General features: G+C 55.3%; 1 protein-coding gene across 3 annotated transcripts in view; it reads right to left on the bottom strand.

Moving 5' to 3' along the window:
* LGI1 (leucine rich glioma inactivated 1) overlaps positions 1-23,134 on the bottom strand; it is a 42,884-nt gene extending 19,750 nt beyond the window's left edge. The window contains exons 1-5 of one of the 3 annotated variants that reach the window (XM_029060397.1): positions 22,762-23,134; positions 21,419-21,490; positions 16,402-16,473; positions 16,230-16,301; positions 10,087-10,158 (exon numbers count right to left, since the gene is read on the bottom strand). In XM_029060397.1, the coding sequence (XP_028916230.1) occupies positions 10,087-10,158; positions 16,230-16,301; positions 16,402-16,473; positions 21,419-21,490; positions 22,762-22,943 (470 nt within the window). In that variant the 5' untranslated portion in view covers positions 22,944-23,134. Of the gene's footprint in view, positions 1-10,086; positions 10,159-16,229; positions 16,302-16,401; positions 16,474-18,776; positions 18,924-19,006; positions 21,313-21,418; positions 21,491-22,761 lie in introns of those variants that run through there. The other 2 variants (XM_029060399.2, XM_029060400.1) reach the window with 2 other exon arrangements.
* Between the last annotated feature and the right edge of the window lie 562 nt (positions 23,135-23,696).

Genomic DNA, 23,696 nt, shown 5'->3' with positions numbered 1-23,696 from the left:
CCTTGACTCGTCCCTCTCGTTCACCCCACACATCCTATCCGTTACCAAGACCTGCTGGTTTCACCTCTACAATATCGCCAAGATCCGCCCTTTCCTCTCCACCCAAACAGCTACCTTACTATTACGGGCTCTCGTTATATCCCGGCTAGACTACTGTGTCAGCCTTCTCTCTGACCTCCCTTCCTCCTCTCTCGCCCCGCTCCGGTCTATTCTTCACTCCGCTGCCCGGCTCATCTTCCTGCAGAAACGATCTGGGCATGTCACTCCCCTTCTTAAACAACTCCAGTGGTTGCCTATCGACCTCCGCTCCAAACAAAAACTCCTCACTCTAGGCTTCAAGGCTCTCCATCACCTTGCCCCTTCCTACCTCTCCTCCCTTCTCTCTTTCTACCGCCCACCCGCACGCTCCGCTCCTCTGCCGCCCACCTCCTCACCGTCCCTCGGTCTCGCCTATCCCGCCGTCGACCCCTGGGTCACGTCCTCCCGCGGTCCCGGAACGCCCTCCCTCCTCACCTCCGCCAAACTGATTCTCTTTCCCTCTTCAAAACCTTACTTAAAAATCACCTCCTCCAAGAGGCCTTCCCAGACTGAGCTCCTCTTCCCCTCTACTCCCTCTGCCATCCCCCCTTTACCTCTCCGCAGCTAAAGCCTCATTTCCCCTTTTCCCTCTGCTCCTCCACCTCTCCCTTCCCATCCCCACAGCACTGTACTCGTCCGCTCAACTGTATATATTTTCGTTACCCTATTTATTTTGTTAATGAATTGTACATCGCCTTGATTCTATTTAGTTGCCATTGTTTTTACGAGATGTTCTTCCCCTTGACGCTGTTTAGTGCCATTGTTCTTGTCTGTCCGTCTCCCCCGATTAGACTGTAAGCCCGTCAAACGGCAGGGACTGTCTCTATCTGTTGCCGACTTGTTCATCCCAAGCGCTTAGTACAGTGCTCTGCACATAGTAAGCGCTCAATAAATACTATTGAATGAATGAATGAATAATTCTGACTCTACTTGCCTGCTGGGTGACCTGGGGTTAGTCCCTGAAAAGGACCGCTCAGACCCACCGCGTGTCATCAAATATCATGGCGGAAGAACGACCGATACCCTGGGCCTTCTATTTGTATAAAACTATTGTTCAGGGACCGACATATCCCAATATCATGAGCTTGAGTTGTTTATGCAGTAGTGGTGATGGCTTGCATAGCACTATCCACTCTCTCTCTCTCGGTCCCCCTGTGCCCAGTTCCACACACTGTGAGACAGCTGGTTAGAACGCAAGATGCAGACGGCGGGCTAGCTCTGTGGCCCTCTGCCTTTGCCCACAGAGATTTGTTACTCATTTTTGTTATCAAAACCTCTAGTTTTAGGTTGCTGGTAATAATAGCATTTATTCTCCCCCGATTAGACTGTAAGCCCGTCAAACGGCAGGGACTGTCTCTATCTGTTGCCGACCTGTTCATCCCAAGCGCTTAGTACAGTGCTCTGCACATAGTAAGCGCTCAATAAATACTATTGAATGAATGAATGAATTGAGCCCCACTTGGTTCTCTACAAGGTGACCTCGTGGAACGAGCAAGGGCTTGGAAGTCAGCGGAAAAATGATTTAATCTCAGCTCTGTCACTTGCTGGCTACATGAACCGGGGCAAATCACTTTTCCTTGCTGAGTCTGTATCCTCATCCGTATGTAGAATGGGGATTTAATACCTATTCTCCCTCTTACTTAGCCCATGAACCTCATGTGGGACAGGAATTGGGCTCAACCCAATTTTCTTTGGAGGAGAAGGAAGAGAATCTGTGCTATGCCTCACCCCTCCAATGCCCCTTTTGCTCCCTCTCACCCCCTCAATCTCTCACCACCTCTTCCTTGGAAGCCCACCTCACTCTCCTCTACCACCCCCAGCAGCTTCTCTTTGCTTCCTGATCGCTCAGATTTTCTGGGTAAATTTGATGCTTTTCTCCCCTTCTACCTGTCATCCTTGTGTGGTGTTCCCAACTGCTCCTCCAGGCCGCTGAGGAGGAGATATTTTTCAACTCCACCGACCTCTGACTCCTTTGGATCTCATCATCTCCAGTAACTTGGACCATTTTTAACCTCCCTGACTCTGAAATGCCAATCTCTGACCACAACTTCCTAACTTTCCCCCGCACGTACAACGCCCTCCTGCCCCAAAACCATTCTCCCACCACACCCCACAGAGACCTCTGCTCTTTAGACAGTCCCCACTACTTATTCCCATGCAATATGTTCCTCCTGAACTCCCTACCAAGCTTGCCCTCCACTGCTGCCCAAATCCATGTCTCCAGCATCAACCTCTCCACTGAACTCAACCCCTTTCTCCCCTTATTCCTTCTTTGCTCTTGCACCACCAGGCCTGGATTGCCTTATAGTATACTTCCTCCACTCCTGTGCTTGAGCGCCTGAGTGCCGATGCCAGAAACCCAGACACCGAGCTGATGTCACCCTCACTTGCTACAACTCTGCCCTTTCTTCTGCTCAGCATCTTGAATTCTCTTCCCACTCAATGAGTACTTACTCCTCTTTGAATCAGGCAGAAACTCCTGCCCTTGGGCTTTAAGACATTCCATCCCATTCCATCGGCTCGCTCCCTCTTTTTATCTACTTTCTTCTCCCACTACATCCCAGCTTGTCCTCTTCATTTCTCCCAAATTAACCTTGCCCCCATGCCTCATTCTCAACTGTCCCACCTCTAATCCCCGGTTCGTACTCTGCCTCCTGCTCAGAACTCCCCCGCCTTACAAATCTGTCTTATCCTCAAAGCCCTCCTGAAAACCCACGTCCTCCCGGAGGCCTTCCCCAGTTAGGCTCTCCTTTCTGAGGTCAGGTCCATCCAACTGCCACCCATAGCACTTCTGCTTATTCATCTACCCTTAGCACTTACATTTACTTCTATTTATTTATTTAGCTAGCTATTTATTCTTTCATACTTTTGCTATTACCAAACATAGCATTTTGCACCTCAGCCTAGTGTCTGTCAGTTTCCCTCCTCCCTTCACTAGACTGCAAGCTCCTTTCGGGGAGGGACCACGTCTCTAACACCATTATATGTTTCCAAACACTCAGTTCAATGCTTTGCCCTCAGTAGGTGTTCCAAAAATATGACTGATTCATTGACTGCCTCCTGTTTCTCCCTACTCCAATCCACAATGGGTTGCTCCACTCTGTTTTCTAAAAAACATTCAGTCCACGTTTCCCCACTCCTCACGAATCTCCACTGGTTGCACATCCACCTCCACATCAGACAGAAACTCGTTACCATCATCTTTAAAACACTCAAGCATCTTGCCCCCTCCTACCGTGCCTCACCGCTCTCCTATTACAACCCAGCCTCTACACTTTGGGCCTCTAATGCCAACTCGCTCGCTGTACCTCGACCTCGCCTAACTCGCCGCCATCGGCCTTTCGCCCACGTCTTGCCGGCAGCCTGGAACGCCCTCCCTCTTGATATCTGACAATCACTCTCTCCACCTTCAGAGGCTTATTGAGGATACATCTCTTCCAAGAGGCCTTCCCAGACTAAGGCCTCATTTCCTCTTCTCCCATTCCCTTTTGTGCCACTCAGAGAAACAGCGTGGCTCAGTGGAAAGAGCCCGGGCTTGGGAGGTCATGGGCTCGAATCCTGGCTCTGCCACTTGACAGCTGTGTGACTGTGGGCAAGTCACTTAACTTCTCTGGGCTTCAGTTACCTCACCTGTAAAATGGGGATTAAGACTGTGAGCCTCACGAGGGACAATCTGATCAACCTGTACCTAGCCCAGTGCTTAGAACAGTGCTCTACACATAAGCACTTAACAAATACCAACATCATCATCATCGTCACTCTTGCACTTTAATTTGCTCTCTTTATTCACTCCTCCTGCAGCCCCACGGCACTTACATATAGCTCCATAATTAATTTATTTATATTAGACTCTGAGCCCCACGTGGGACAGGGGACCATGTCCAACCCGTTTTACCTGTATCCACCCCAGGGCTTATTACAGAGCCTGGCACATACTAAGCACTTAACAAATACCACAGTATTTAATAATAAGAGTAACGTCTGTCTCCTCCTCTACAGTGAAAGCTCTCTGTTATATTGTCCTCTCCCAAGCCCTCAGAGCAGTGTTCTGCACATAGTAAACTCTTAATAAATATGACTGATAGATTGATTGACTGACTAACAGTGAATCACGATTCTCCCCGAGAAGGACCCATTTGATCAATCGATCTTGACTAGGCCTATGGAAAAAGGGTTCCCTCAAAACTGATTTGTTAATTGTTGAAAACTAATCAGCACCATCAAGACTGGTTTGCTCAAAATGATTCAGAGATTAAAAAATGACTTGAAGCAAAGCAGGCAATCCACCAGCATCACCTTGCAGCACCTCAGGATCTTAATCAATCAATCGATCAATCAGTGGTATTTATCGAGTGCTTCTGTGTGCAGAGCACTGTACGGAGAGCTTGGGAGGACACAAAAAAGTTAGCGTATACCATCCCTGCCCATAATGAGTTTACAGTCTATGATGGCACAAACAGATTAAAGGACGTTTCTTCATTCATTCATTCATTCAATCGTATTTATTGAGCACTTACTATGTGCACAGCACTGTTCTAAGCACTTGACCCAGGATGGGAAGCCAAAGCTGAAGAGATCTAGGGATATCCTGACTGATCCTTAACAACAACAACCAAAAAACCACTTCCGTTCCTCACCGGCTTACACTATTACTTCTCAGTTCATCTTCTAAGTGCAATAATAAACACCGGTAACATCTGGTAAATGCTTATTTTGTGCCAAATACTTTACTAAAGGCTAGAATAGATACAAGATAATCAGGTAGGAAACAGTCCTGTTCCCCATCGGGTTCACACTCTAAGTAAGAGGGCAAATGGGCAGGGATTGTCTCTATCTGTTGCTGATTTGTACATTCCAAGTGCTTAGTAGAGTGCTCTGCACATAGTAAGGGCTCAATAAATACGATTGAATGAAAAAGGTATTAAATCCCCAAGTTAGAGATGAAGAAGCCGACGCACACCCACTCAGCAGGTAATCTGCAGGGAGCTGCAAAGATCGGTAAACCAATCAATGGTATTTACCTAGCACTTAGTGTAAGTGTGTAGAGTACTGTCCTAAGCACTTACACTGTAATAAGCACTAAGACCTGTGGGGATCTTGGAAATGCTCACCCAGGAGATGTGGTTTGCTGCTGACTGGGTTCAGGAGGTAAACACATGAGACATGTATTGCTCTGCAGAGGCAACACAGTTGTGCCCTGGCAATGAATAATAATAATAATAATAACGATGACATTTGTTAAGCGCCTACTATGTGCCGAGCACTGTTCTAAGCACCGGGGTAGATACAAGGTAATCAGGTTGCCCCATGGGGGGCTCACAGTCTTCATCCCCATTTTACAGATGAGGTAACTGAGGCCCGAGAAGTTAAGCGACTTGCCCAAAGTCACACAGCTGACAGCGGCGCAGCTGGGATTAGAACCCACGACCTCTGACTCCCAGGACCACGTTCTTTCCACTAAGACATGCTGATCATGATATTTGTTAAGCACTTACTATGTGCCAAACCCTGTTCTTAGTCCTGGGGTAGATACAGGCTAGTCATGTTGGACACAGTCCCTGACCCACGTGGGGCTCGCGGTCTTAATCCCCATTTTACAGAAGAGGTAACCGAGACACAGAAAGTGAAGTGACCTGTCCAAGGTCACACAGCTGAAAAGTGGCGGAGCGGGGATTAGAACCCATGTCCCTCTGCCTCCCAGGCCTGCGATCTAACCAGTAAGCAAGTTCAGAAAGTATACTCCTCTCAAGAGTTGTAAGTTTCTTTCTTGTTTTTAAAAGCTCTGCTGGAGCATGGAGTTAGAAAGACCCGGGTTCTAATCCCTGCTCTGCCACATATCTGCCGTGTGACCTTGGGCAAGTCACTTAACTTCTCTGTGCCTCAGTTACTTCATCTGTAAAATGTGGATTAAGACTGTGAGCCCCATGTGGGACCACCTGATTACCTTGTATCTACCCCAGTGCTTACAACAGTGCTTGGCACAAAGTTAGCGCTTCACAAGTACCATAATAATAAAAATCTGTTGCCAAATATTTGTTGCCAATTTGTACATTTCAAGCACTTAGTACAGTGCTCTGCACATAGTAAGCGCTCAATAAATACTATTGAATAAATAATAATAATAATAATAATTATTATTATGCCATGCTGCTTTCCTATAAATGTCAGCAACGTTAGCCAATAAATGTTAGGAAAACTGAGGTACTGGGCCAGTCTGCATCCAGGCACAGGGTTTGGGCTTCCGGTGGTTGCGGGAGTTGGGCAACCCCTGAGCAGAAATAGGGGTGTCGGCCTCAGGTAACCTGGCTCATCCCTGCCCTGCTACCCTTCTGCCCTCGGCCCCATAGCCATTCTTCCTTTCTCTCCGCTTCTCCTCTGTTCCCCTTTTCCATCTCTGTCCCTGCCTCCTTCCCGTCACATCTCTGCTGTCTTTAAGGTGATCAGCTTGGACCCATATGGTGGCTGGGCTGGGGCCAATCTCCTGGAGTTTTAGGGAAACATGGAATGAGCAAGTGCTAGGCTTAGACATTTCGTCTTGTGTATGCTCTTGTTGGAGCAGGAAAAACGTCATTTTCCTACTAGTAGCAGTAAAAGTAGAAATACTAGTTATAGTAATAGTAAGAATAGTGAGACTAGTAAGCAGTGCTTATTGTACGATTCTGCATCAATCTCTCAGACAGCCTCCCTGCCTTCTGTCTCTCCCCATTCCAGTCTTTATTTCGCTGTGCTGTCCGCATGGTTTCTCTAAAAAAAAGCATCCACCTCCTCATCTAGCAGAACAGAAACCCCTTACCACTGAATCGAAAGCACTCAATCGGTCTCCCCCATCCTACCTCGCCTCCCTAATCTCCTACTACTGACCAGGCTCCGCATTCCGCTCCTTTAGCCCCAGTCTTGTCTATCTCACCCCCGTCCTATTTCCCACATCCTTCCCGTAGCCTGAAACTCCCTCCCCCTCCAAGTACCCCAGACCACAGCTCTCCCATTTTCAAAGCCTTATTAAGGTCACATCTCCTTCACATCTCCTCCAAGAGGCCTTCCCCAATTAAACCCTCTTTCCCCTGGCTCTCTCTCCCTTCTACGCACTTGGATCTGTGACCCTTGGGCATTTGATATTCACCGCCCCCCTCAACCCCACGGCACTTACATACATATCTTCAAATTCTGTATTATAACATTTATATTATCGCCTGTCTCCCCCTCTAGACTGTAAGTTCATGGTGGGCAGGGAATGCGGCTGTTAACTCTGTTGAATTGCACTCACCCGAGCGATTAGTACAGTGCTTTGCCCAGAGGAAGTGCTCAGTAAATGCAGCTGATTGATTGATGGTAGTGAATACAGTAACAGTAATAGCAGTAGAGAAGCAGCGAGGCTTAGTGGAAAGAGCCCGGGCTTGCGAGTCAGAGGTCTTGGATTCTAATCCCAGCTCCGCCACTTGTGACTTGGGGCAAGTCACTTCACTTCTCTCAGTTACATCCTCTGTAAAATGGGGATTAAGACTGTGAGCCCCACGTGGGTTAACCTGATTACCTCGTAACTACCCCAGTCCTTAGAACAGGGCTTAGCACCTACTAAGCGCTTAAGAGATACCATCATTTTTATTATTAGTAGTATTAGTAGTAGCAACAGCCCCTGGGAAGATGAACTAAGCTGAGCTCCTGGGAGAATGGTAGACATAATCCTTGGCCTCAAGGATCTTAAGAGGAGCAGACATAGCAAAATGTCTAAATGAAGCAATCGGAATCAATAGAAGACTGTCGATTGATTATGCTCACGCACCCAGGGTGTAAATAATGTTGGTATTTGTTAAGCGCTTACTATGTGCAGAGCACTGTTCTAAGCACTGGGGTAGATACAGGGTAATCAGGTTTTCCCACATGAGGCTCACAGTCTTAATCCCCATTTTACAGGTGAGGGAACTGAGGCCCAGAGAAGTGAAGTGATTTGCCCACAATCACACAGCTGACAAGTGGCAGAGCTGGGATTCGAACCCATGACGTCTGGCTCCCAAGCCCAGGCTCTTTCCCCTGAGCCACGCTGCTTCTCTTAAATAATAATTATAATAATGATGTTGGTATGTGTTAAGCGCTTACTATGCGCCAAGCACTGTTCTAAGCGCTGGGGTAGACACAGGGGAATCAGGTTGTCCCACGTGGGGCTCACAGTCTTAATCCCCATTTTACAGATGAGGTAACTGAGGCACCGAGAAATTAAGTGACTTGCCCAAAGTCATACAGCTGACAAATGGCCGCGCAGGGATTCGAACCCATGATCTCTGACTCCAAAGCCCATGCTCTTTCCACTGAGCCACGCTGCTTCTCAATAGCAAATAGATATGGTAGCAGTGGAGGTGGCTGGAGGGTTGATGAATCAGGGTGTGGGAGTTAAGCATGGAAGGCTCGCTAAAGAAAGCAGGGTTTCAAGAGGGCTCTGAACTTGGGGAGAGCTATGGCCTGTCGGATTAACCACGGAGTTTATGGGCCACTGAGATCACCAACCCATTCTCTCCTGGCAGCCTCCCTCTGGGGCTTCCCTGGATGAGCCTCCAGACCCTTTTCTTCTCCCTCTTGGACTTTGTTGGTGTCCGAGTCACCTCGCCCATGACACGGGCTTGAGGCCATGGGAACAGCGTCCCGGCCTCTCCCTCCCAAGCCTCCAGCTCTGCCTCACAGACCAAACCCATGGCCCAGTGAATATCCTTCCTGGGACTCAAGTCTTCTGCCCGGAATTTTTCCCTGTCCAGTCGGGATGGCTGGATCTTCACCGGCCTGAGGTGACCCTGGACTGCCCTCAAGCCACTCCATGAGATTTAGCCCGAGTGAAAAGAAAGACCTGAGGCCTGAAAATTAGAAAGAGCCATTGACCGAGAAGAACCAGCAGCTCACTGAGATCACGAGGACGAAGGGGTCGGGGCCTAGGAAAACGGCCAGAATGTTTTGGTCTGTGTGCAGAAAAGACAGAAAGAGATACTCTGGGACAGAGGGAAAAACGAGAAGTTACTTGTGAAAACAAGCACAACTCTGTTGAACAAGGCTCCTCTTTCTGAATGTAGTGATAATTGGCACTGCTAAGAAATAGTCGCCACACATAGACACGCAAAAATCTCCACTACTTTTAGAGCAGAAGCAAAGGGCTGTGGTCATCCCTCCTCTGGGAAAACAGGCCGAACAGCGAGAAGCAAATCTTGAGGAAGGGAAAGTCAATTTTGTTCCCTTCGCCTGAACTAGAGCAGAGAGACCCGACCAGTTTTCCGGCACGTCCCAGCTTTGGTGAAATTTTAGCTATGGAATTTTGGGGCACCTATTGGGTCCCTATGTTCTTCTATGCTCTGTGCTTCACTGCTTCACAATCAGGGTGACATAGATGATATTTTTACCAGATATTACTAGGCGTTACTTAATCATGACATTAATTAAGCCTTTACTGGGGGCCGACTTGCCGTGTTAAGCACTGAGGTCGATACGAGATAAGCAGATCAGAGACGGCCCCCCTCCCACTTTGCGCTCGCAGCCCAAGAGGCAGAGAGGGCACGTACCTCACTAATTCTTATTTTACGGCTGAGGAAATGGAGATCCAGAGAGGTTAAATGCCCAAGGTCCTATATTTCATTCTCTCTCATCTCTTGCTCTTCTATTACAATTTTCTCCATCCTAATGATATACTCTTCCCCACAGTGTTAAGAGTGACCCAAACGGTGATACCGCACATGTCATCTTCTGGAATTAGTGAAGTGACAGTGAGTGGCAGGCACTCGGGTGGCAACCTGGCCTGACCTCCCAGCCTCTCCCCAGAGGAAAACGGTTTGAAATTTCTCCCGTGCGGTCCCCAGGAATGGGCGCTAGCCAGGTAGTCCAAGTTTCCAGGGCCACTCGGGGTCAAAACCAGCAGCCCGGTGTCCCGCCGGCCAAGCTCCCCCAGTGACCAGGCAAGTCCCGGCCCCAACCGAGCCCCACTCCCGGGGCCATTTTACAACCGGGTCCGGAAACCGATCGCTGCTCATCTCTTACACATTCGTCAGCGAGTCCAGGCCTTTGAAAATGTCCTTTGGAAGAGTCTGGAGATTGTTGTAGGCAAGGCTCCTGCAAGGTAAAGAGAGGTTCCGCATCAGTCCGGGCCGATGGCTCAATCCGACCTAATCAGGCCGGATCAGCGGTCGTTCCCGCCCACCTGCTCCCCGGTCCGGAAGGAGCTGGCAACCGCACCTGCCCACCGTCACAAGAGCTGGAGCGGTACCGCCTGAACTCTGAGATTGGTGCCATGGGGACCAGGTCCCTGGAACCCAACCATGCCCAAATAAGCTGAGTCGGGCGGAACAGCCACCTGCAGGGCCCGGGACCTGCACAGTTGGCAGTTGCCCTAGGAAAATCCCACTTCAAATGGTTTCCCCTTTGAAACCTACTATCCTCATGGGGATCGGGGCCAATGTGTCCAAACCCCCAGGGGTGTCTGGTTCCTTCCCGGGCCTTCTGGTCCACTCAGTACCTCCAGACCATTCCACCCTTTGAACGTCACCAGGAATTGAGCTATCCCCACTTCTCTCCACCACCCCACACTGCTGGGGCCTTGGCCTTCCTCTCGGGTGTACTTGTTTCCTTGGAAAAGAATCAACGTGGGTGTCTCTGTGGGATTGCCCTGCTCCTCTCCATCCCTGGGAGCTGCTCTGCTCAGGCCCGGCCCTTGCCTCCAGCCTTAGTCATCCTCAGAGGGAGGGTCTCGAGTGGATGGCTGCGGGGGAAGTCTCAAGGGAGCTGAGGCGAAGGGGAAATCCAAGCTCAGTCTTTGGTCTTCTAGCTGGGGAGATTCCTGGGACCAGCTCCGTCCTCCTGGGTCAGATGGTCTAGGGTGGGAAGGGGTGGAGGGGCGGGTGGAAGGTGGAGCGGGAAAGCCGCAGTCGATCCTGTTTCCTGCACTGGCTGAAGAGCCACGGGCGAGTTAGACTCCTCAGTTTTCCCTGCCATAAAATGGCCATTCTAGCTGCTCAAACCTTGCCCCAGGCCAGCGCTCAAGGGAGAGAGTTGCTGGGTCCTGGGGCACTTCTGGGGAGTGGAAGCTGGTGGAGCTAGGAGGAGGTGGCCTCTGAGAGAAGTGGGGGGTAAGGGAGGGCAGAGCTTATCAACGTGAAGCATTTCACCTTAAAACCGTACTTGAGGCAATTCGAAACTCTGAAGCTCTGAGCTCTGGTTCTGGTCCAAACCCTGCTTGGCTGATTCAGCTCCGAGAGGGTGCTCTGGGGGCCGAGGGTCACGGGAAGGTAGCCAGGAGCTGGGAAGGACGGGGGCGTTCTGTGGCCTCCGTTCTGGTCCTGCTCTGTAAAGGGTTAGCCCCCAGATGCGAGGTGGGGAAGGAGACGGGATGCGTATTCCAAAGAGACCCCCCCGAGCCACTCCCTTCACCCCCATCGAGCCCAGGCTCAGTGGCCTGGCCCACATGGTCCACTCCCTCCTCAGGTCCCTTCTGGAGGATGACCAGGCGGGCAACGGGCTCTGGCCTGGCCCAGCTTCAGTTCAGCAGGGGTTCAACCTCTTTGGAGGCTTCACCCCTCTGAAAGACCTGGCAGGTGGGAAGGAGGGGGCGAGGGAGCAGGGGCGGGGACTGGGAAAGGAAGGAGGGAGGCGGTTGGGGAGAGGACTCGTTCTGCCCAAGGACCCCATCTGAACAAACCAAGGAAAGGTGTGAGTCTCTCTAGAGAGTCATCTTTCCTTGGGGTTTCTGGCTATTCTAGATGCCCCTCCCCCGGTCCCATGGGGGTAGAACACTCCCATGTCTCTGCTGCCCCGTGCCTTCCCTTCCAGCTCCACAGCTCTCATGCTTTGCACCTCTTTCTCTGGCCCTAACACTGTGAGCTTTTTGTCTCGTTCTGTAATTCCCCAGTGCCTTCTCAAGTGTGTGGCACTAGATGACTCTAATGCTTCTTCCTCCTCCTTATTGTCCAACTCCTCTTCCTCCTTCTCTTTTCCTCCTTTGCCTCTACTCCCTTCTCTCCCCCCACCCCATCCTCTCCCTCCTCCTCCTCCCGCCCATTGACTAGACTGAGACCTAGGATGCTGATTTTGGTGGTTGCTGCCGGGAAGGAGCTGCTGTGAAAGGACTTGGTCAGCAAAGAGAAAATAACGGCCCCGATGACTAAAAGAGGTTCCACCTTCAGCCTCGGCTCTCACCCTGAAGGATTCCTGGGAAGAAAACCCTCGGAGACACAATCCCTTACGGCCCCAAGGACAAGCCTCCAAATCATCATTTTTCTCACTCAGTTGGATCATCCAACCTCTCTTTCCCTGCTCTTTTCAGGGTCTGTCCCTCTCGAAAAAAAACCCTCTCAGCCCCCTCGCTGCTCTGCCACTCCCTGCCCAACCCCATTCTCTCCTCAACATCGATCCTCCCCACATTCAAAACCTTCTAAAAAATCGCCTCCTCTAGGAGACATTTTTCAACTAATTGCCCCCACCTTCCTGGTCACCCCACCCCACCCCTCCTCAGATTTCCTGGATTTATCTCTTTCGTTCTTCTCGACTGACTGATCCCCTTGTGCCTATTACCATATTTGCTAGCATAGTTGTCCGCTTTGGGCATAATTTTCACCACCCCAAAACAGTTGTGGGGTTAGAGAAGCAGCGTGGCTCAGTGAAAAGAGCCCGGGCTTGGGAGTCAGAGGTCATGGGTTTGAATCCCTGCTCTGCCACTTGTAAGCTGTGTGACTGTGGGCAAGTCACTTCACTTCTCTGGGCCTCAGTTACCTCATCTGTGAGCCTCTTATGGGACAACCTGATTACCCTGTATCTACCCCCGTGCTTAGAACAGTGCTCTGCACATAGTAAGTGCTTAACAAATACCAACATTATTATGTGAGGTCATATAAGAATTAAGCCTAGCAGTAAAGGGGAGCAGGAGAATAAAGATGAGAAAGAAAAAGGAGAAGGAAAGGAGGGGAGAAGGAAGAGGAAGGTAAGACAGCACTTGAAACTTGGTTCTGTTGTACTCTACTTACAAGTGCTGCATACAATAGACACCCAATAAATTAACTCCCCGTAACTCCCTGTCTTCTCTCCCCTTTCTAACTCCAAGTGTCTTCACATCTCAGTGAGGAACTCCCTCCCCTTCACCAGCCTATATTTGTGGTCTCACTGAGTTTGATCCCTTTCCTCCTTCTACCTCCAGGCACGCTGCTCTCACTGCTTACAAAAATAACCTCTAATTTCCTCTTCAAAAACTGAGTTTGGGGGGAAATTATGTGGTGGATGCAATTAGGCAATATAAATATTGCAATATAAATGTGGTATTTATATACATTCTCTCCCTCCTCCGTCTACTGACTCCCTACATTACACTGTGAACCTCTCAAGAGCAGGAATCTTGTCTTGTGCTTCTTCCACATGGTCCCCCATGCACTTTATTAAAATGCTTGACACACATTGCTTAGTAAAGTGCCTAGTACAGGGTTCTGCGTGCAGGGAGCACTTAATAAATATTACTACTGATAAAGCAGGTGCCCAGTACAGTTCCCTGCCTGTAAGCATAAAGGAAACACTATTTTTGACTGTGAGTCCCACGTGGGAGGATTTTCTTTTCTTGTATCTTCTCCAATGCTTAGTACATAGTAAATACTTGGTGAATACCAAGGCTATTATTATTTTTATAGTACTGCACACCTCTACCCTCACCCTCTACTGCTCAGTAGATTGAGGGGAACAGAAATACGAGTCAGCTGGGATCAGAGAAACCCACAAGCAGCAGGTGATCAGTCCCTAGCTTCCACTCACGTGGGTCAGGGCCTGAATTCCTCCCAAGGCCCAGAGGTAGGTGAGAGAAACCCGAAGAGGTGAAAATTCATCCTGACTTGTCTGTGCCTATGACCTGGACTTTCCTCTCCTCTCCCGCCCTTCTGGAAATGGCTGAGAAAAAGAGGTTTAGAGCAGCCCACCCTATTCTTCTACCCTCCCCCTGCCCACCCCTGACCAAAACCACCCCAGCTCTCTCCTCCAGTCCCCAGGGTGGAGTCAGACCAACAGGAGGCCGTGCGGGGAAGGCACTTCTAACTGCACTCGGATGTGCCCCTGGGGGATTTCCAGGGTTACCATGGGGACTGCTGGCCCAGGGGGCAGGTCTGGCTGGAACCTATTTCCAGAGCCGGTGGAAACAGCTGGTTTGTACCTGGCCTATCCGCTGGCTCTGCCCACCCTGACGGCCCCAACTCAGACCTGTCGCTCAGTGGCAGTGGTAGAGGGAAGAAGGGCACGGGGCGGGGGGGGGGGGTCTGAGAAATGGGCCGCTGAAGCCCTGGGGCTGGGGCTGGTGAGGTTGAGGGTGGGGTTGGAGGGTTAGCCGGGGTAGGACTGGGACTGGGCTTGGACTGAAGCTGGGGTGGGGCAGGATTGAGGGTGGGGTGAGACTTGGGCTGGGTTGTTGCTCGGGTAGAGGTGGGATTGGTTTGGGCTGGGCCCTACCCAGGGGCAGGGTAGCTCCAAGGTATCAGCAGAACGGGTCACCTTAATGCACCCAGATGCCAAGTAGAGAAATAGAAATGCTTTATTTCCTGCACAGACCCTCTCAGATCTCAGGCAGAAGTCACCAGAAAGCAGAGGTCCCAGCTAAGGGTGCAGAGAGGGGCCAGACACCGGTGTCTGATTTCACTTCCTTCTTGGACTGACCCTAGAGCCCCAGCAGGACAGGAATAGGTGGAGCTGAGGGACAGCTGTGACTGCGGTCTGGCAGGGGCCCGGACTGATCCGCCACGGGCCGGGGCTGAGCCGGATTCCAGGTCGGGCTCTATCTGGGCCGGGCTGGCTGGGCTTAGACCCAAGGGGGCAAAAAAGGCTCCAGCCCTGTGGGCACAAAGCAATCAGACAGATAGTGGGTGCTGGGAACCCTGACTCCTGTCTCCCCTCCCCGGGAGGCGAGAAGAGTGAGCTAGGGAAGTGTGTGGGGTGGGGGGAGGCGGGGCAGGACTTTCTTCCCCTTCACTCCCTGCTCGTTCTCCTACCCCCAGGAAAGTCCTTGCCCACCTCAGGTTGCTCTGACGAAGCAGAATGGCACCCACACCCTAAAGCTCCCTTTGTTTTTCCCCTGCTCCCTTGATTCATGCCCTCTCCCAGCCCTGCAGCACTTATCCAGAATTTATTTATATTCATGCCTGTCTCCCGCTCTAGACTGTAAACTCACTGGGGGGCAGAGATTGTGTCAGTTTATTGGTGCATTGTACAGTGCTTAGTACAGTGCTCTGCACACAGTAAGAGCTAAAGAAACGAACGAATGAATGAACCTCCGGAAGACCGGTGGATGCCGGAGCGGATGCTGTGGCTAGGGATGAGCCTGCGACTTGTACCAGAAGGAAATGGAAATTCTTCCCCTCTAGCTACGGCACCCTGCTGAGATTGATTTTAGTTTGTGTATTTGTCCTTGTGCTTTATACTCCTTTAGTGTTTTATCGCTGCATCGTTCAGCACTCCCGTCTCCGGTCCCTTCTTTCCACTTATACTCTTAGGCTGGGAGCCCCTCTGAGCTAGAGGGACTGTGTCTAATTCCCATCTGCATATTCTCTCTCAGGGTACAGTGTCTGCACCCGGTAAGCACTAACTACGGCTTCTACCATTAGTAGAAATATCTACTACCCGTCCGCAGAGTCCGATACGGGGGAGGCCCCCAGAGGAATACCCATTCCCTGAATCACCCTGCCTTCCTGGGGGCAAGTAGGGTGAGGGGCCAGGCTTCTGAGGGAGTGGTGAACCCGGGTCCGGGCCAAGGCGCAGCCCTCTGCCCCCCTCCTCGGACATTTGGCCCGGATTCCTTGCTGCCAAGAGCGAGCTGGCCAACAAGGACAAGTGCCGTCCGGCCCCCAGCTTGCTCGTGGCCCCAATCCAGGCTCTCCTGAGCCTCTTTCAGTCTCCCAGCATCCTGCAAGGGCTGGGGACGGAGGGGTTGGGCACCATCAGGTTGCCCTTTCTATCCGGGGTTTCGGAATCCAGGATTTGGGATTTGACCCCAGGACAACGTAGCTCGGCACGGTATGAGAATCTACTGGCGGCCAACTCCCACTGGCTTCTAAACAGTCATTACACCCGGCTCAGATTTCCAAACACCTCTGCAGGTTCTTTTCAAACGGAAATGGACAGTACAGGCAGCCAGCAAACGAGAAGCAATACGCAGCTATTATACTTACAGGTGAATTAAAGATTTTAGTCCCCGAAAAGTGTGTTTTGAAATTGACTTGATATTGTTGTTTTCTATGAATCTGTAACAGGTCATAAAAAATGGCTCTGTAAAAACGATTTCAGCAACTCGAAGCGCGCAGACTAAATAGATGGGATAAATGCACGAACAAGTTCACTCACAAATACTCTAGATGAGGAAGCCCCATGAAAGCATCATCACTAATAACATCAAAAGAGTTTGATGTAAACAACCTGCACGGAAAAGAAAATACAAAATAAAATGATTACCCGGCCGGATACCCATCCTTTCCGCTCCTGAGTGCTACGGACATGTCATCTACCCTCCCGGTGCCGCTCTCTCCGACGCTTTTATTCATCTAATTCCCGTAGCCTGTGGTACAATCCCCGAAACGCCTTCCTAGAAAGATGCTGCGCACTTCCTCGGGCTTATCACACATATTCCCATCACCCACTTAGAAACATTTACCGCGTGACCATTCAGGTTCTCTTAGGCACGATTCTCCCAATCAATCGATCCAACCACTGATCAGTCAGTGGCATTTATTGAGCCCTGGGTGCAGAACACTATACGGAGAGCTCGGGTGAGTAAAATACTATAGAGACGGTAGATGTGATCCGGGCTACGGTCACAACGCCTCTCTGGGCTTTACCAAGGAATGGCTCTCCCCCAGCCCCGGCTCCTCCCCAGCCCCCTGGGTCCCGCAGAGTTCCTTGGCAGGCCCCCGGCCCCCGGCCCCCAGAGAACTCTGTGAAAGCCACTGGCTAGTGGAGTCATCCAGCCTTCCCGGGGCTTCCCCTCTGAAGCTTGGGAAGGAGTCAGACTCATTCCTAGGATGACTCTTGGCTGGGCAGAAAACCATGGACGTTTTCAGGGCCTCAAGGATTTGGCACCTGTGTGAATGAAGTCCACGGGAGGGAGGCAGAGGATGCCACCCTGGGCTCGTGGCTGGTCGGCGAGGACCATGAACACGCGGGAGGAAGCTCAGCAGACTCTGCCCAAGACTGGGAACCTTGAAGCTGCACCGGGAGGGCTTCCACTTCCCACAGGGATGGGCTGGGTTCAGCGGGCGTGACTGGCACGCCCCGGGACATTTCCCATTTACTACTGGAATCTTCTTCTGGGTCACTTGGCCTCGGTTTCATAGAAACGGATGGACCGCTGGAGCGGCCCCTTCCTCCTGGCCTGGGGCTCCAGAGGGGGAATGGGCAGGTCCCCAGTTCCCTGCTTCACTCAAGATGGGGGCGGGGAGCACGGGCCCAGGGGGATCTCACCAGCCCAGCCCGGGAGCTCAGCAAGGATGGGGAACCACAGACCCCCGAGCACCACAGACCCCTGGGCACCCAGGAGGGGGCTAGACGTTTTCCGGAGCTCTTACAGAGCTCCTCCCTAAGAGTGGTGTGACACGCTGGGAAAATGAAGAGCCCTTTTCCAGGACCGACCGACTCCCTGAGGGGTCGGTGGTCCCACCCTGGAGCTGTCCTAGGCGAAAGCTCAGTTAGGTGACGATGCTGATGGTGAAGAAGAGCATGAAAATGATTTGCGGGCTGCCGGGGACCCAAGAGCTGAGGAGCAGAGTCTGGGCGGAGACCGCCCAGCCGAGACCTCCCTGGGGGACTCCCAGAGACTGGACTCCACGATGCCTCCCGCTCCCTCCCCAAGAGGACACGGGTGGCCAGCAGCCCGAGGGCTGGAGTGGGGCAGCTTGAAGGGCACAGACCACCCTCCTACTGAGTGCGAGCACGAGCCGTCGGCCCAACTCTACAGGTCCGGGTTGGGGTCAGGGAGAGGGAGAGGAGCAGCGGCCACGGGACAGAAGGGTGGAGGGGCCGAGAGTGGAGTCCAGGGCCTGGATGCCCGGGGCCTCGAGATGCTGGCAGCTGGGGAAAGCTCTCAGTAGAAAAGCCAGTCTTCCTCCCCATGGTCCAAACTTGCCTGTGGGGGAGACGGGGGTAGGGGGAGAGAGGGGGCAATCATCTCTTTCCCGCAGGCAGGAGCCAGTGCCTCCAGATCCAGAAGGGAGACTCGAGCACCAGCAATTTCAGATGGAATGCCTGGCCTGCCGTTTTGGCCACCTCCCACCCTCACCCGTTATCTGGGACAGCCTGTCCAGCCAGGCACTGGGGCAACGGGGCCGCCTCCGTAAACCTCATCTTTCTGAACCCATGGGTCTTTCATGGGAATAACAAACGGGCCATTCTGATGGGTGGCGTACATTTTCCAGGCCCAAGATTCCAGCTCCGTCTCTAATACGCTAACGTTCTACACGCTGATGGGGGAAAGTCTGGGGAGAGAAATCAATGTGGAATCAGCCCTGACCCCTCGAACTCATCTTTCTCAGAGAGAACCCGGGCCCCCCACGATGGACAGATCGATGTCCTCGGGACAACCGCGTATCTTCCCTCTCCCGGAGAGGAGGAAGACATCCCCGCTTCTCGGGAGACGTTGGAAAAGAATGAAAGAAAATGGTCCGCTTTCCCAGTTCCCCGGCTTCAGGTGCAGGCGAGGGGGATGCTTGTGAACGCTGAAGGCGTACCACATTAGTGGCTGTTCCCTGGACAGATCTGACGGTTCTGTTGCCAGGAGTCAAGGCCCGGGCTCCCTGCCAGCCGGACACCGGGAAGTTCCTGTCCCAGGCAGTTTTCAGCGTTTCCGCTCTTTCCCCTTCTAGAAGCGAGACACCCAGCCTTCTGCGAGCCCACCCCACTTCCCCCACCCCTCCCCTAAAGCCAGCTTAGCTCTACCCCGGCACTAGCCGGCCCACACCTAGGAGGGGGGCCGGGAGAGGAGCCGGTCGGTGGCGGGAAGTGGAATTTGCTCTCCCTCTCCCGAGTCCTGGATTGCTCCTCGGGGTGTCCCATCGGTGCCGGGCTCAGGCTGGGCTTCCCTCAGCTTGGCCGGGGGACGGCAGATGGGGGGTTGGTCGGAGGGCACGGGGAGGAGGGAGTTGGGTTGTTGCGAGCAGATCCTGCTTTGCCGGGCTGACCCGGTTATTTCTGGGCCCCGGACTGTGGGTTTTCCTTCTCTGTCGGGAGGCCGGTGGAGCAGCTGCAGAGTTACGCAAAAGAGAGCAAAACCGAAATCTTCACCGTCCCAGTTGGCCCGATTCATCAGCCCTCGAGGAGGCTTGCGGTGTCCATTCCCGGGTCCTCAAGGACAGAGATCGTGCCTATCGGCTCTGTCGCATCGGACACTCCAAGCGCCGAGCACAGCGCTTGGCACACAGTCAGCACTCGTTCGATACCGCCGATCGATCGGTCAATCGACCGACCGATAGATATGTTGAAAGCTCGGCGTGCCTCAGCCCCGAGAGTCATCCCTCTTCGCAGCCCGAATTCTCCGCGGAGTCCGTCCGGCTCAGCCATTAGGAGAGTTCCCAGATTAAGGCGAGCTGGCAGGCTTCCACCCGGAGTTTCTCTCCATTAGTTTCTCGCCTCCTCGCTCCTTTAGAGGCTGGACCCCAGGGGGACTCTAGCTCAGAGAGAAAGGCACAGCAGACGGGACGAGCACATCACTCCCCATTCGAGTCACTCCACCGGGAAAATGAGGCCGAAGAAGGTCCTCTCAAACCTCGGTCTCCACAGCGGTATCTCAGGTTCGGCCCGAAGGAAATCTGCGGAACGCCGGGTTTGCCGAGCCGGACCTCTCTGACTTGCGTCGTGAATGGAAATCTCTCTGTCCATTATGGGGGCTTGGACTCGGTCCAAGAAATTCAATGATTCTAATACGGCCACAATCCGCAGTGACCGATCTCTCTCTCTTCCCTTTCCAGCAGTCCACTGAATGGCCGCATTCTCGAGCGCAGGTCGGTAGCTCTGACCTCTCCCCCGTGAGGGCTCTCCTCCTGATGCAGCGGACCGAGCCGGGCCCACGGCTCTCGGTCAGTCACACTGGGCCCCTCGCTCCGACTGCCCCGGAAACACCAGGACGCCAGAGAGGAATTTCGGCCCCGAGATGAAAACGTCGGCTTGTCGGAGCGAAGCCTCCTTCCCCGTCTCCGCTCCGGCTGCTTCTCGGGGCTGCAGAGGGGCAGGCGGGCTCTCGATTCGAGGCGGGGGGCCAGGCCCGTCACCGCTCCCGGGCTCCGACCTGGTACTCCACCGGCTTTGGGCTGCCCGGCACCAAGCGGAACCCCGTAGGAGGGGGTCTTGAGCCCGTCCCCCTCCGGCCTGCCGGCCCCGGTGCCGCCCCGAGGCCCAGGGCCTAGGTCTGCCCACGGTCTGGAAGAACGTGGGCTGAGCTGCGGTCCCCGGGAGCGCGCTGGGTTTCCATGGGAACTTGGGCTATTTAAAACCAGGGAACATGGCTTCCTCTGGGTGTCACCCAGCGAGTCCCATCTCGAATGAAGGGTGGGCGATATCTTTCCATCGGGAACCTCCTCGCCCGTCACGCAGAGGAACGCGGTGGTAGGCGGCGGGCTGCGAGGGGCAGCTCGACCCCGCCGACGCTCCCGGAAGGCCCACGGGGCTGCAGGTTCCTTTCCGGCATCCCGAGGTGTCTGGAACCGTGGGGAACCGGTCTCTGGTCTCCTTGGATTCCCCAGGGGAACCTCGCTCCTGCCAGCCCAGAGGCTGCTAGGGAGTTAGAGGGGTTAGGGGAACCTGTGGGACCCCCACACTCCCCGATCCCCGGCACCTCCGGGACTCGGCCCCCGGGGTCTCTCTGAGCTAGGTGGCGCGGCCTGATCTGTTCCGCTCCCCGAGGAATTCAGACTGGACTTTCCTCCCTGAGCCCCCGAAGACACCCAGGACTTGGGGTGGAGAGCGGGCCTCCCGTGGCCGAAATCTGGGCATTGCCAGCCACCGGCTGGTGGGTGGGCGAGGCCTCGGGGAGTCGGGCAAGGGTCCGGATCTGTCTGGCCGGGGCCCCCGGGCTCCTGCCGTCGACCGTTCGTCGGGGGAAGGGAGTCTCCCCCGCCACCCCGACGGGGGTACCTCTCCCCCGACATCTCCCTACCCTACGGCTCCCGGCCCCACGCCTGGGGATCCGCTGGCCGGTCCCGCCCCAGGCCGGAGAGCTTCGGGGACGGAACCCGGCTGGCTCTTCCCATCCTGGCCAGGGTAGAGCATGGGCAAGGGGTACTCCTCCGGTCCCACCCGACCCCTCCCATGCCCGCCGGACAACAGAAATGCACGCCGCGGTCCCCAAGCCATAGAGATCGATATAAATATTTCTCACAGGAGCTGCAGAGACGGTGTGAGGGAGAAGCTCCCTTCCGGGATCCCGGTGAAACCGCACCGCACAAAGGAGCTGAAAAGAGAAATCCCCCCCACCCCGGGCCCGTCAACCCCGGCCGGCCCGGCGATGATGCTCCCCGCACCCGCCCCGACTCTCCCGGACCCTGGGTACCCCCGGTCCCCGGATGCCCGCCCCTGGCTGGTCCCCCCCAGACCCTAGCTGCCCGCCCCTCGTCGGCACCCTCCCGCCCCCGTCGTGCCCGGGCTGCCGGCTCCCCCCTGGTCGCCCCCCCGACCTGGTGCCCAGCCTGCCTGCCCCCCGCTGGTGTTCCTCCTCCCTCCCGGTGCCCAGGCTGCCCTTCCTTCGCTGGTCCTTCCTCCATGCCCAGGCTGCCCATCCCTCGCTGATCCATCCCCCTGGGCCCAGACAGCCCATCCCTTCCTGGTCCCCCTGTGCCCAGGCTGCCCCCCCCGCGCTTGTGTTCCTCCTCCCCTTGGTGCCCGGGCTGCCCTTTGCCCGCTGGTGCCCCCCAAGTCTGCCCATCCCTCGCCTGTCCTTCCTCCGTGCCCAGGCTGCCCATCCCTCGCTGGTCCCCCGTGCGCAGGTTGCCCATCCCTCGCTGATCCCCCTGTGCCCAGGCCACCCATCCCTTGCTGGTCCTCCTGTGCCCAGGATGCCCACCCCCCTCGCTGGTGTTCCTCCTCCCCTCCGGTGCCCGGGCTGCCCTTTCCCCGCTGGTCCCCCCCCCCCGAGTCTGCCCATCCCCCGCTGGTCCTTCCTCCGTGCCCAGACTGCCCATCCCTCGCCGGTCCCTCCTCCGTGCCCAGGCTGCCCATCCCTCGCTGATCCCCGTGCCCAGGCTGCTCATCCCTCGCCGATCCCCCTGTGCCCAGGGCGCCCATCCCTCGCTGGTGTTCCTCCTCCCTCCCGGTGCCCAGTCTGCCCGTCCCTCCTCCGTGCCCAGGCTGCCCATCCCTCGCCGGTCCTTCCTCCGTGCCCAGGCTGCCCTTCCCTCGCGGAACCCCCTGCGCCCAGGCTGCCCATCTCTCTCTGATCCCCCTGTGCCCAGGCCGCCCATCCCTCGCTGGTGTTCCTCCTCCCTCCCGGTGCCCAGTCTGCCCGTCCCTCCTCCGTGCCCAGGCTGCCCATCCCTCGCTGATCCCCCTGGGCCCAGGTCGCCCACCCCCCGCTGGTGTTCCTCCTCGCCCCCGGTGCCCGGGCTGCCCTTTCCCCCGCTGGTCCCCCCCCCCCCCCCCCCCCCAGTCTGCCCATCCCTCGGCCGTCCTTCCTCCGTGCCCGGGCTGCCCATCCCTCGGCGGTCCCCGGGTCTGCGGCGCCCTTACAGGGAGATGACGCCGGGCGGCACGCTGCGGGGGATGGTCCTGGCGTTCTCGCAGAGGGCGTTGTCCCTGGTGCAGGTGCACCAGGCGGGGCACCTGGGCTTGGCCGCCCTCTTGCCCTCGGCCAGCAGCGGCAGGAGCCGCAGCAGCAGCAGCAGCACGGCGGCCAGGCCCGCCCGTCCCATCCCGCCGCCCGGCCTGCTCCGCCTCGCTCCCGGGGGCCTCCGCCGCTCCTCTGGCCAACCCCGGGCCGGGCAGGGCCGGGCAGGGCCGGGCAGCAGCGGGCAGGGCAGCGCCGGACCGGCCGCTCGCTCCGTCGCCCGCTGCCGGGGGCCCAGCTCGGCCAGCGGGACCTGCCGGGGGCGGGGCCGGAGGAAGGACCGGCCGCTCCCCTCCTCCTGCCCCTCCCCTGCCCGCCCCCGGCCCAGCGTGCGGGGCAAAGTGATGTCACCGGCCTCCCCCCCATAGAGCACCCCCTCCCCCACCTCCTAGTCCCACCCCGGGCTGGGAGGAGGGACGCTCCACATGACGACGACGCCGGCTTCGCCTTGGTTCGCCCACTCCCGTCGAGCGAGCGCTCGCCCCGTGCGGAGCGCCGGACGGAGCCCTCGGGAGGGCACGACTGGGCGACAGGGAGAGACGGTCCCTACCCGGCAACGGGCTCCCGGACCGGGAGGCGGGCGACGGGACGAGGAGGCGTCGACGGCGTCGGGACGGATCCGCGGAATCGGAGACGGGCGATCGCTACGTGCCGAGCGCCGAGAGTCGTGGCGGTGGCGGTCGGGACGGTATCCGTCGAGCGAGCGCTCACCCCGTGCGGAGCGCCGGACGGAGCCCTCGGGAGGGCACGACTGGGCGACAGGGAGAGACGGTCCCTACCCGGCAACGGGCTCCCGGACTGGGAGGCGGGCGACGGGACGAGGAGGCGTCGGCGGCAG

Source organism: Ornithorhynchus anatinus, chromosome 3, assembly GCF_004115215.2.
Source record: "Ornithorhynchus anatinus isolate Pmale09 chromosome 3, mOrnAna1.pri.v4, whole genome shotgun sequence".
NCBI lineage: Eukaryota > Metazoa > Chordata > Mammalia > Monotremata > Ornithorhynchidae > Ornithorhynchus > Ornithorhynchus anatinus.
The sequence above is the reverse complement of the archived record's forward strand: the minus strand, read 5'-3'. Positions and strand labels throughout refer to the sequence as shown.